The sequence below is a fragment of the Triturus cristatus genome, chromosome 12 (assembly GCF_964204655.1).
Source record: "Triturus cristatus chromosome 12, aTriCri1.1, whole genome shotgun sequence".
Classification (NCBI taxonomy): domain Eukaryota; kingdom Metazoa; phylum Chordata; class Amphibia; order Caudata; family Salamandridae; genus Triturus; species Triturus cristatus.
Window position 1 is genome coordinate 138,931,392 of NC_140595.1, and position 14,127 is coordinate 138,945,518.

Sequence of the window (14,127 nt, forward strand, 5' to 3'; positions counted from 1 at the left end):
TTAGACCGTTAAAAACAGTGGCGGATGTATACTCTTGACTATTAATGAGTCAGGAACATCCAGTAGTGGTCATCGTGGTCGACATGTTTCAGCTTAATGTGTCTAATTTACCAAGCTTTCATCAGGACCTAACCAGAGATGCACCAGGGCGGTATAGGCTTACTAAAGCCCACCCTAACCTCAGGTGTTTTTGGGAACCGATACACTCACGGTTTCAGTTGCGTCCCTTCCGTACTCTCGAAAGGATGCCTGTATGGGAGTAATCACATAAAGTGCAACACATCAATCAATGCCTCTTAATTATGTGGTACTTTATATACACAACAGATTGAAGTCAATGTTAAACGTGGGACAGGAAGTTAATTCGGATATGTCATGCCCACTGACTATATTCTAATGTTGAGAATACTTGAAAACATGCTAAATGCATATATACCCTATTTAGGGAAAATACTCCAATCGATACAATGGCCGATGAGTATTACAAGATAAACAAAACCAGTAAATTGCAAAACTAGGCACAGGTAACCAAATGAAAAAATACGGCACTCACATGTAAAAAAGCAGTGCTGTGCTCCTTAGGCGGACAGTGGGTGGCGGGACTACAGGACAACTGTTAGGGATAAACGGGAAAGATATAGATATAAATAGCCCGAAACCCAAATCGGTCCATCCCGTAAGTTAGCGCGGCGGGCCGGAAGAATAAGGAAAGAGCCCATCCTTGGTACTTACATCTTCCAAGTCACCTGCCTGGCGCGTACACCTAAATGAAACCACCTCGCCTGGAGTCAGCGTTTGGTAAGTTCCTCGCGGTAGAAATAGGCGAGATCTCTCCATTAACCGGAAATCCGGTTTGTGTGAGAGTGAGAGAAACAGACAACAGACTCAAGGAAAGACTAGAGCGCTGAGTGTTTCAAAATTGAGAAAGTTAAAACTTTATGCGTCGACAGACTGATGAACAAATACATCGTAATCACAGACTAGGGAAATTGACTCAGAATATATCTTTAATAAGTAATCGATCTCGCACATCGTGAACAAGACGAATCATGTAAAGTTTTAAAATTGGAAACTAGACCCTAATTAGGCTGGAATTAATTAGTGCCCATTTGTTTGATGGTCCAGTCGGCGACTAAAGAGTCAAGGGTCATATGTATGCAAGAATCATCATTAAGCTCAATGGTGGAATATGCCTAAACTTAACTGGCAGGGCTATTCATTTGGGTCTTAAAACAGAGCCCCAAGGGATATTATCATTAAGACCAGATACATGTGTAGAAAGACGGTAAATCCAACGTTGTTCTTTCTCGAACAAAATCGATGGATTTGCCTGTTCAATCACAGTCCAGTGCAGATCGTCCACAGTATGGTTATGACGTAAAAAATGTTCAGTGAGTTTAGTGGTACTCTTCTTGCATCGGATGTTACTTCGGTGTTCGCCAATTCGTAACTTCACTTTTCGTGTCGTCATTCCCACATATCTTAAGTCGCAAGGGCAGGTAATCAGATATACCACATCAGCAGTATTGCAATTGGTATGGCTCCTTTGCGTCCAAATTTTTCCTGCTTCCAAAGTTAAGGTTTTGGTAGATGCAGTGAGATAGCAGACACTACATGACCCGCAAGGGAAATGTCCAAAGACCGGTGGTAGGCCCCAAGCACTAAGGACAGACCTATCAGTGGCAACATTGGAATTCCGTGGTCTCGTGTGGACAAGGGAGTCTTTTAGACTGGTAGCTTTTTTGTACGCAAATAGAGGTTTTTCCCACTTAATATTGTTGCTCTCCAAAATGCGCCAATGTTTCTTGATGGACTTAGAAATGGCATTGGAGGCGACATTATAAGTTGTCACACAGGTAAGTGGGGCATTCTGTGATTGTTTGGGATAATCACACAATAGATTCTCACGTGGTTGATTTCTGGCCCTCTTACAACTAGTTGTTACAATCTTTTCGGGATAGCCTCTCTGTTGGAGTTTTTCTGAGAGTTCCCGAGACTGCGTACGGAAGTCAGACAGCTTACTACAGTTACGCCTGATCCGTAAGAACTGTCCGTACGGTAGATTCTCCCGTAACGGACGTGGATGAAAGCTAGAAAATGTAAGGAGGTTATTTTTTGCTGTTGGTTTGTGATATGTCCGGGTCAATATGGAGTGTCTTCAAGGCCTTTCTACTCCCCACAGAAGCCCCATGGTGAGACGATTTTCGCCCTTTGTGGGGTCTGTCAGACAAATCGCTGTCTTCCTGAGAGTGGGATTTAGACTTCTGTAGCCACAAAAGTAGCCTTCCCGCTCTGTCTCTTAATGTTTTAGAAGAAAAGGTGCCACAGATATTGCACTCCTTTACCTGATGTGTAGAGTAGAGGCAATAGAGAGAGTCTTCGTATGGACCATCCACATGCATCCTTTTCTTCCCACAGGACTTGCAGGATCTTAAGAGGCCTTTTTTGAAGAATCAGACATTGCAGGTGTAGAAAAGTTGAGTTACAGAGGAAACAACTGAGCAGAGCTCAAAGAGACTCCCTTCACATGACATGCAGTAGAAAATCTGAGGGATTCAGCCTCTGCCTGGAGTGTTCTTGAGGGTGCTATCACCTGATTGGTTATAGTTCACGTTTGGTCCTTTAAATAAAAAAAAAAAAAGGACATAGATAGGCTATTAAAGTGACTTTGCATTGCCATTATAGCCTATGATACTATTATATACTGCTCTACTATGGTACCGTGGGACTCCAACTTCGACGATGGGGAATGATTCAAGCATGTGAACGTATGAAAGATCCAATACTGGAGAAGTGCAGAAAGGCACCATGGTTACTGTGTAGAGTCGCCCTTTCTTTGGACCAGGGCCAGACTGGCTACTGGGCATTTTTTGCTAGGGTGGGGTCTAGGTTCACTGCTGAGGGGCTGATTTTGTTGCTGGGGAGCTGCCGGCTCTTCTAAATGAACAATGCGATACAAATAGCTCTAAATCGTACTTTTTTAAACATTTGTTTTGCATTATTTATTAAGGAAAGCCCGGTAGCCAGTCCGGATCGGCTTCGGGCGTAAGAGACCTTTGCAATGTTCAATCCTTGACAATGATGGAGAATCCAATGGCAGAATTGCCTCCGTCAAAGAGCTAGACCAGAGGTAATTCCTCCTGATACATTTTCATTACTCAACGGAGGATAACTTACTTCCTCTACAAATTGGAAGATATTCTGTTACCTAAGAACACTGAATTAGGTCCTTAGCTCAGTTATATGTATAGCACCAATTGGTCTTCTACATTCATGATGTAAAAAACACACTTACAAACATTTTCAGATGTCTAGCACAGACCAGGCCATCACCGCCATTGTTTCCAGGGCCACATATAACCAGGACAGTTGCCAGGTTGTTGGTGAATGCAGTAGCAGGATATGCCTGTGAGGAAAACAGAATTAGGTTTGTAAGGAAAGTGATGACAAAGAGAATAGAAGGAATGTATCAAGCACTACGATCTGAATTTTTGAAGTTGTACAAATTCTAATCCATCGATACTACTTACGATAAAATTTTCATTTTTCTAAGTGGTGTGTGATTTCATAGGGTTGCACCATGAGCACTTTTGGGTCGACTCACTAACCAATCTATGTGTGGTGCTTGACTATCCCTTGGAGTACTCATCTGACACTCCTGGACTAACCCTCATACCATTATTACGGCAGATTGTACAATGCCCTTTCCAATAGGTTTCCCTCCTCCACCATTCAGATACAATGGCTGGTTGTTCAATAACCTATTTTGTGGGTTGTCTCCCTCCTTCACTGAGTGGACTGCTAAGATACGTATTGTGGCTAAGTGTATAAAGTCAATTAATATGTGTTCCTCCCTGCTACTCCTGTAGACACCCTGTGGTACACTATTCTGATCACTGAATGGTTGCTTCTCTGTTACTCCACGACAGACCCACGACAGTATATACTATCCTTACTAGAATAAGGCCCTGTGGGTTGCTCCCACAGCTCCAGGATGGACTCTCCTGAGCATTTACTGTGGCTGATCCCATAATGCCCATATCTAGCGGTTGCTCACACGTGGGTAGACTCAAAAGCATATTCTATAGTTGGTTGGGAACTGCACCTTCAAAGGTAGCATGCGCCACGTCTGGGCAAGTACCTACATGCAACTTTCAATGCGGGTACATTTTTTGATACAGATCAGTAAACGGAGATAGGTATCCATATGCATCACTTCGTCTCTTTTAACACTTTTTCCTACACTCATGTGTAGATGGTTCAACTGACTTGCGGCAACATGCTTTTAGCAGTCCCTGCCATATACCACGCCAACAAAACACTTCTCACATGGGCCCCAATACACTCACACAAACTTGTGTGATTTGTAAAATGTAACCAAGTCATATTCAAACTCAGTGACATATGAAGGTCAGAATGATTTGAAATCTTTTGCACAACTTCTGTCTGAATTTGATGTAAATCGATTATTACAGCAGATAGGTTGGGCTACTTAATGGTTAAATGGAGAGAATTTGGAGAACATTTGAAGAGGTGGATTGAGCTGAGACACTGATGGATATCAGGGAGGTACATAGATTAAGGCACCTAATAATATTTCACAAACTTTTCTATGCTTTCTTACTTTCCCCTTTATACACTCTGGAGCTGTTGCTTGCACTCTTAGTCATTCTCAGCTCCTCTATGATGAATCTGATCACAGCAACTGATTCATGGTCCTACACGCTAATGTGCTGCGTTTTCTGTCTTAGTTTTGTATTTGAGCCCTTACAACTTAAAAACACAAGATTTTGCATGTTTTATAAACTCTTGGTTTTTTTGTGGGGTCAAGTATATTAAAAAAGGTAATTAGTTGGGCTGACCGTGCATTTCAAACAAAAGCCTAAGCTTGTGGGCTTGGCTTGCATTGTCAGTTACAAGATAAACCCTTTTGCTTTGGCAATGCTTGTTTAAAAAAGAGAGATCTAGTGGTTATTGTTCTGTTGTTGCATGAAACTAATAGCTGTACTGCTGCAGTTATTTAAGCTTTATTAGGAAATCCTTTTTCTTCCATACTTGCCTATCTGCACAGCTATTGACAGTAGTGAGAATCATACAAAAAAAAAACTATTTTCTGCATTTTTCCATATTTTTAAATAAATACAGACAGGAACATGGATTGTTTTCTGTCTCCATTTATCTGTAAAAGTCTGCGAAAACGGAAAACTGGGAGCCTTGAATGAACAGAATGTGAATATTCAGTTTTTATTATGTAATATTTCTTGCTCTTGGGAAATACAAAAAGAGAAATTAAAAAAACACATTACATGTAATCCACAGCATACCTTGGCAATAGCAGTGGCACAGCTGAGACCTGCCAGCTCCATCAGTTGGTCCACACTAAATTTGTAATCGTTGAAGAGCTCCTCATCTACTGCTTGAGCCTCTTCTTGACTGGTGAAGACAATGTTAGATAATCACTTGAATGCCCCTTGGCACCACTGAACAGCCAATACATAATTCCCACAAACTCACAATCTGAGAGAGAATGGCATGGAGGTATTTGTCAATTTCATTCATCTGTGCTTTGCGAATGGTAGTTCTTTACTGACAAAATGTTTGAACCTAAGATTTGGGAACAAAAGCCCACATTACCTTGAAACAACAACCTATAGCAACTCATTTGTTCATGTTTGGGAGCTGCTTGAACGTTTTCATTTTTTTCTTTTATTTCCTGAGCTTATGCATTTTTCAGCCAAGAATATAAATCTTTTAATTAAACATTTTAATCTTTATGCATCCCCATTTATTAAAAGTCTAGCTGCTCAAAGGCAATAATCGGGCCTTTTAAGAACTATTTTAGACTTGAATACAGTAACATAACATATGAGGCACAGATATGATGCAACTTTCGGTGCTTCAGGTACCGTCTGTAGGAAAGTGGGTTCAGTTGTAGTAAGCCCCCCCCCCCCACTTTTTTTCTCTCCAGATTTCTGATGCACTTTGACTTGATGTGCCCTAGGTCCCCGCCAATCAGGTTCCCAGGGGCTGTGTTCTTTACCAAAACAGTACATTTGTACCTATAATTGGCATATCTCTGGCCACAGGTAAACCCCTTGTAAAAGGTACCATGGGTACCAAGGGCACTGGGACCAGGAAAGGCGTCTAAGGGCTGCATCACCTATTGTGCCACAGTTAGAGGCCCTGCACTTTAACACCCACACACTATCATTGCAGGCGGAGTGTCTTGGTGCAGAGAAAAGTGAAGAGACGACATGGCACACATCACTGTGTGCCATACCTGCAACCCACTGCCTGTGGCCTTTGTAAGACATCCCTCTAGCAGGGTGCACTAGACCACAGATGAGGTACAGTTGCATGAGCACTGTACCCCTACAATTTCCAAGTCCATTCTTAGACCTTGTAAGTGAAGTTAAGCCATAAAGAGTATATGGTCTGGGAGTTGCTCATTATTAACTCCACAGCTCCATAATGGCTTTAATGAAACATGCAAAGTTTGGTAACAAACCTCTAAGCATATTAAACCCATACTGATGCCAGTGTGGGCTTTCATGTAAAATTGCACTCAGAGGGCATCTTAGAGATGCCTCCTGAAAAACGACCAGCACTGCTGTGGTTCCTAAATGGCTACCCGCCATTTGCCACCACTAGACAGGTTTCTGGACCTCTGAAAAGAGGGGATCCACTCTCTGGGTCCAGAAACAAAGTCCATACTGGGTAGAGGTGTCATGCCTCCTCCCCCAGGATGGGCTGGGTCCACGAAGGGGAAGCTTCAAAGGCCTGCCTCAGTTGTTAGCTGACCCTGCCTTTTGTTGTCCCCAGCAACTGGTCCCACCGGTTCTGACCCTCACTTTGGGCAGGAGAATCGACGGGCAAACCAAGTTAGGAAGGGAGTTGTAACCACCTTTGCCAACCCCCCCCCTCAGGTGCAGGAGGCGAGGTGAAGTCCACATCTCAGTCCCCTCCATCTAGAAGATATGGGGACACAGACAGTCAGAGAGAGGCTCATGCCCCCTTCCCACTGGAGGATTTGCATAATAGGGGGTGTATTCACCCCAAGGAAGGTACCTATTGGTCCCAACAAGCACACCCCTATAGCGCCCCTAAATTTAGTATATAGGGGCGACCTTGAACCTTGTCTCTGCAAACTTCAGAAAAAGAAAAAAGGAGGACAGAAGAGCTGTGCTGAAGGAGGAGGAAGAGGACAACAACTGCTGTGGCCCCAGCCCTACCGGCTTGTCCTGACTTCGACCTGCAACAAGCGAAACCCCAGCGTGTCCAGGAGCCACCAGCCATCCAGAAGCCGGAGAACCTGAGCTGCTTTCACCAAAGAGAATCTGTCTCCCGTGAGCAACAGATTTCCTCAACCAAAGACTCCAACACAGACCCCGGATCCAGACGGCTCTGCAGTTTTGTACCACTCTGCACCTGACACCCACAGCCCGAGTTCGAGTGGCCCAACACCACAAGGAGGTCTCCCAAGCGATCCTGAATTGGGATACAGTGATCCCTGACCTGCCTCAATCTTCTACCTGACGCCTGCAGCCTCAACCTGAGGGGTCCCCCGAACACGCCCAGAACTAGTAAGAAGACCCGACACCTAAAGACACCCCTGCACTCAACCCCTCACGGCCTTGGGTGTCCCAACCAACTGTGTGCAGGCATCCCCCCAGAAACCCAACTTACCTCTCTTGCTGGAGGTTGCCCTCAGGAAACCACCTTGTCTGAGCCTGCAGCCTTTCTTCCGAACCGGTGATCTCCATTGGAATCTACAGGGCTCCTGACGTCTCCTTGGCATGCTTTTGGCCTCGCCCGTGCCGCTGGTGGTGTAGCTCCTGTGCTGATTGTTTTCCCTGCAGTGTTGATCTTAAACCCAGGAGGTTGCTCCCAGAACCGAGTGGCCTGCCTGTGAGCAGCCCCAAACTGAAGGCCCCCCTAGCCCCATTGGCTAACATTGGGCCTCTGCACTCTGTACCCAGCTGCCCTAGTGCCGCTGGTGGTGCAACTCGAGTACCTCCTTGAACCCTAAGGAACCTTGATTCTAACCCCAGACACCCAACATTTCAAGTTGTTTACTTACCTGCAACCCGATAATATTATTTTTCTTCATAGGAACCCATGTTGTGGTTTTTCCTCTGAAATGTTCTAGGGGTCGACTTGCTTTTTTGTAGGGAACAAAAATAACTGTGCTTTAAAACGTAAATTGTCTTACTTACCTCTGTTTTGTAGGATCCACAGTGTGAGATCTAGGCATATCACCCCGAGTAGTCGATGTAACTAAAGAGAAACGCAAAAGTAATCCAAAAGTAATTTAAAGTATTCTGAACTGTCTTTAAAGCAAATATAAACCAGTAACAATGCCAATTTCATCCACAATTGCATTTCTGTGGACAGCCTTGCATTTAAAATATATTTCACCTACCGGTGACAAGCTCGGCTTGGTTCTAGAAATAAAACACAAGTATACCTTTTTTATACTTACCTAATTGGTCTGGGTTCTGTCTCCGAGTGTGTGCCATCATTTCTTGCCTGAGTGAATATAATAAATGCTTAACACACCCTCTGATAAGCCTAACTACTCGACCACACTATCACAAATAGAGCCGTTAGTGATTATTTAATTTAGCCTCTGCTATACCTCTGGGGATCCACTGGACTCTGTGCACACGATGCCTTACTTTGGTATAGTATATACAGAGCCAGTTTCCTACACTGTCCATTTTCCGCTCATACATGCTATCAGGGTCTAGCAAATGCCATTGCATTCATTGCTTTCCCCAAGAGCTACGGTCTTAAATATTCATGGTAGCCAGTGCATTTTGACTTTACATGCAGATTCAAGCTATATTTTATTTGTTGCTTGTATAGTGGACAGGAGGATGTAACAAAGCTTCAAAGCACTGAGGGAGAGCAAGAGAAAAGGAGGCGGCAAGACAGAGGGAATGTCAGAGCAGGAGAGGAAATAAAGCAAAAGGAGAGGCAAGATGGAGACAGTGAGAGGAGATTAAATAGGGCCCGATACCGAGTCAGGCCTTGATTAGAAGCTAAAAGCAGCTTCAAGTGTTTCAGTTGCAGCCCCTATTAATGTCCATAGCCAACAAAGTCCAGTATTTAAGGTGCAGGTTTATCACTCCCACATTTTTTTAAAATGGGGTCAATAGCTTAACTTTATAGCGCAATGTATCAAACATACGTCCTAAAAAGCTCTGAAGATAGTACACGGTCCTACATAAATTGTGTCCTGGTCCTTCAAGAATGCTTTGGCAGATTCATGGAGTGCGGATCCATCAGGATCACATAGTCCCGAAAGCAGCCCCCTATCCTGCAGACTGCGAGAGGTTGTCCCTGTGCCCTACACAGCAAGCATCACTTAGGTATGTTAGAAATCAGGTGTAGTCAACAGATAAATACAAGGGACTGACACAGCCCAAGAAACCAGGGACTGTGCGCTTCCAACCCCCACAGGCCCTCGTTAGGAGTCATTCCAGAAACAACATTGATTGTAAAAACCATACTATAAAGATAGGATTCCTACAACTTTCCTTTACCACAATAGCAAATGTTATTACTGGTAAAAAAAAATAGAGTAATTTATTCTTGTTCTTTTTCTTTCTGTTGCCATAGTTACAAGTTCAGTTATAGGAATGAGGATGTTCAGCCAATATGTGCTTCACTCCAATGTGGCATGCAAGCCCCGCGCTTTCTCAGAGCTATGCACAAAGTCACAAACTGGCTAGATTATCAGGATGTGTCATACTTCCCCTCATATCATTAGGGCACTTGGCCAGATAATTCTGATTGGGCCGAAACAACCAGGCGCAGGTTTACAAATGCCCAGTTTTATAAGATGCATCCAGTAAAACCATTCACAGGTCTTTTATACCTGTTCAAAGCTGTGGAAAATATCAGATGTAAAGTTACCGGAACAGCAAATCCACTCTCGGTAAATGAGCCAGTGTTCCCGGGTTCACATGATATTTGCCATTCCAGGTACTTTGACTGGTAATGCCCAGATTCAGGTGTGCCGTCCCTAGTAACTCCATCCACCTGAATTCTGCCCCACTGGTAATGGGGGCCCACAGTGTCCTGGCTCCTTGAAGGATAGATGTAACTGCAGATGACAGCACTTTAGAGAATGTTGTTGGATGGAGAGCATGTGTGTTAGGACGGGTGGTGGGAGCAGTTGGAGTGCAGCCAGGTACCAACTACTCTATTTCCCCTGTGTGCTCATGGCTTCTTGGTTACATAAGAGTTTGACGGAGGCCTGGCACTTTCCTAGCAAGGGGCGAGTAAGCGAGGGGAAGAAAGATTCCCTGCCAGGCCTGTCAAACATACTTTGCACCTTTCCTAAAAGCACCAGAAGACATCTCTGTAATGAGTTTTCCATTGGACTTTAATGGAGTTGAGTGCATGCTTCTATTGCAAGTGTTTAATTACTCGGCTTCAATTTCTTTCTTTCTTTTCATTTTTAGAATTAATTCATAAATTTAGCGATTCGAGCTGACAGACAGTTTTGTGACAGAGGTCGGATCACCAGCTACATTTCATATCTTTTACAATAGCCAAATCAGAATACAAGGAATATTGTAAATAATCACAGCTGTGTAGCTCTCATCGGGTATTAGACATAAATCTAGGTAAAGAGGTGTTGCTCTTGTCCAACTGTCGATGGTTTTCGAGTTGGTGTGGACTGTGTTTTTTCAATAGACTTTGAATTGCTTTTTAACCTTCGAACGTGTCTCAGTAAGACCGAGCTCTTAAAAGACTGTACAGAGATGAAAGAATCTTACGTGGTTGGATTCTCTCCTCTTCTTTTCAGTTCCGTTAATTTTTTTATGATTAAACACCCTTACATGACTAAATTGCGCCATTCAAGAGACTGTATCCCAAGTATTATACGCACATTCTTCTCCTGATTAAGCCTGAAAAGGTTAGCTCAAATTAGTTAAGTGAGCTACTTTCATAATCAAACTGTCATGCGTCCAGATTAGCCGCGGTTAGACTCCATTAAAGATAGGTACAAATAATCACGTAATAACTGTCATTACACATTAATTTTACCAACGAAGAGGTTACTGATAAAGAGTGAACAGGGGCAGAATATCCTACAGGAAATGAAGAAATCAGAAACCAGTCATTGTAGTAATTTTTTCCAACCTATGTTGTTCAGCTATTTCTCTTTTTTATCTGTGGTATGCATTTCAATATCATCACTCTGCTAAAGTCTTACTAAAATGGCAAAGGTCTTTCAAATATCTAGATTCAGGGTTCCTGAAGTCTGCCAGAAATGAAAGCACACTGGGCTTCATCGACCAAGACGGGTATTTGCGGCTGATGCAATCATCAAGATGGACCCTTGCGAAACCAGGCAATTCTTGTGGAACCAGAGAATAGGTGATTGAAAAATCAATCTTAAGACCACTTTTATGGCTAGGAGTACCAGCAAAATGGTGTTTCTCTATCTCACACACAGACACATATACCCCATCCCACCCGTCGATCCCCACCCTACCCTTTGACATCAATATCATAACATGACAGGAAGTGGTCAAGGCAAGACCATAAGATGGATACATTATCATGGATAAAACCCACACATCAAATCACCTCAACCAAACATAACACCAAAGCCAGTCCCATGCATAGCAACTCAAAGGTCACTCGCATGCAATTACTAGTGACCCCCAAAGCATGACAGGCCAACCAGTGCACTCCAAGAGGATGACCAGCCTTGAATCACATTCAATTTTACCCTTGTTTAAAAGGTGGCCATTGTGGCATTCGTCAAGTACACCATGCAAAGATAATGAAAATAACTATTTAAAAAATAAAAAGTTAACATTTGCTGCAAGAAACCATCAGGCACACTAGGAAACATGTAACTATAGGCATTAAGAGGGGATGCACATTGAATACTGCATGCCGGGGCCTATGGCCTTAGTAAACCTGAAGTAGAAATAGCAGCAATGCCTGCGCAGACAAAATGTCAAATTAAAAACGTTCTTGTGTCACTCATCATACTACCTACCACTCAAGCAGCCACTGCCACTACCACCAATCATTCATCGCGGGTCTCTTGCGACTATTACAAACTACTTGGCCCACTGCCTCAAGGATTACTGTGTCATCAGAATCACTTGATGGCCATATTTGAATATACTGCATGATTACACCTTATGTATCCTCTGTACAGTCACTGAAAAACCGTTGTCAATGGCAAGTCATGGTTTCTTTTGCTTATGAGATATTCAACTATGTATAGAAAAACAATCTAGAAATTGCATCAAAAAGACACATTTACGGTTTTAAAAATAACAAAAAACTACATACATTGGCCCGTTAGGTTTAGCTGAGCACACTATAACTTGCTCCCAATACACTCTTCATGAACACACACGATATCACAGATAACGTGACAAATAACATCTTTGATCACTGGTGTCATCATCCACGACTTATTTATGGTTAGGCAATGTTTTGTTTGCTTACGTGTTATTTATTGATGCTGTGTTGCTAGATAGTGTAATTGATTGGTATGAAAAATCACTTTACCATCAGTAAGCACCAGGCCCAAACAAAGTGTGAATCTAGCCCACTGAGCCTTAGGCAGGGTGCAGCGAGGATGGAGTAGAGAGCTAGGCCTTCGGCCAGGCCTTTCCCCCAGCTTCTTTATTTATTTATTTATAAAAGGTTTATATAGCGCGAACAAGATCCCGAAGGATATCAGAGCGCTATACAAAAGGATGGGAGGAAGGACATTTCGTACAATAACGATTTTAAGTAAGAATAAAAAAAAAATTTAAAAAGTCTTTGTGGACTTAAGTAACTGCACAAGACCATCGCTTTGAGTAGTTTAGATTGATTTAAGGCCTTGAAGCAAGATGCCTTGCGCTGAGCAACCATGCAAACAAATTGACTATGAAGACCCTTGGGTGTGCAGAGCAAGGGTTTGGTGCAGAGCCTGGTCTTAGGTCAGGCCCTATGCCAAGTCCGCCATGTGAACATAACTCACAGAGCATGGCCTTTAGGCATGTGCCGTGGAGGCTGAGGTCTGCCATTTGGACATGCTCCATTCCCTGCTCTTTTGTGGACCCATGTCCCATTCCAGATGATAGAAATAGGCACTTGTGTTTGCATCATTTACTCTCTAGTACAGTAGTAGGTTATCCTCATAATGAGGTCATCAGTGTTGTAAACGCGGAGATATGTGATACAATGGCACTGAAGATGCCAATTGTGCTGTCATCTCTGACAATATGTGGGAGGTCATGAGCAGCCCATTAGGAGCCCGTTTAACCATTGCTGGCCACTTCCAAGGCCAAGATCCACAACATTTTTCCAGGCGATTTTTAGTTTTTTCTATACATATCTTAATGTTTTAAAAGCAAAATAAACCCTAACTTACTCATCACATGTCTATCAGTGACCATTTCTTTCTGTTTTAGCTTTGCTAGAAGCTCTCATATTTTTATACTCTACTATCCTCAACCTGTCATGCAGCCAGCTGCCGCAGTGCGATTTGTCTCAAACCTTCTGTTGGCCAAATCAGCTGTGTGGAGAGGCTGTTTAAACATTTTTCATAATGTAAACACGGTATGTCAGGTTGGAAGTTAAGGTAGAGAGAGGACTGAGGGGGCGGTGGCTAGGGTTAATGTCTTATCACAACTTGTTTATTTAGCGTTTTTAGGGTTTGTGCAGTAGCCATTTTTAAACCAAAACAAGCCATCACTACCATTTAACCTTAGGTGATAATTTCATTTTTTTTAGAAATGCACAACATTTTTATTTCACCGCCTTCTCCAAACCCTCCCAGTGAAGGAAAGATGGAGGAGACCCCAAATCTAACATTTCCAATGTTCCAATGGGAACCTCCACAACAAATTTCCCCTCCACGGAACAGAAGCAGGTAAACGAAAAGCCACTAATTTTGGAAGAAACCACAGGACCCTTTCTCATGCTGTGTTGTGCCATTTACAGATTTGGTGAATTTGAGTTTAGTATGTTTTTTTTAACCTAAAATGTAACTGTGTACTGTGCAAACATGAGTCGTGCATATAGTTGTGAATATTCTCTTCAAGGTCAGGAATTAAAAAAAAAAAAACAAGCATTGGCATAGCCAATAGGTCT

The 14,127-nt window shown here is 42.9% G+C and overlaps 1 protein-coding gene across 1 annotated transcript in view; it reads right to left on the minus strand.

Moving 5' to 3' along the window:
- NAXE (NAD(P)HX epimerase) overlaps positions 1-14,127 on the minus strand; it is an 89,751-nt gene that overhangs the window by 41,886 nt on the left and 33,738 nt on the right. The window contains exons 2-3 of the mRNA XM_085636913.1: positions 5,325-5,433; positions 3,296-3,406 (exon numbers count right to left, since the gene is read on the minus strand). Coding sequence (XP_085493039.1) covers positions 3,296-3,406; positions 5,325-5,433 — 220 coding nt within the window. The remainder of the gene's footprint in view (positions 1-3,295; positions 3,407-5,324; positions 5,434-14,127) is intronic.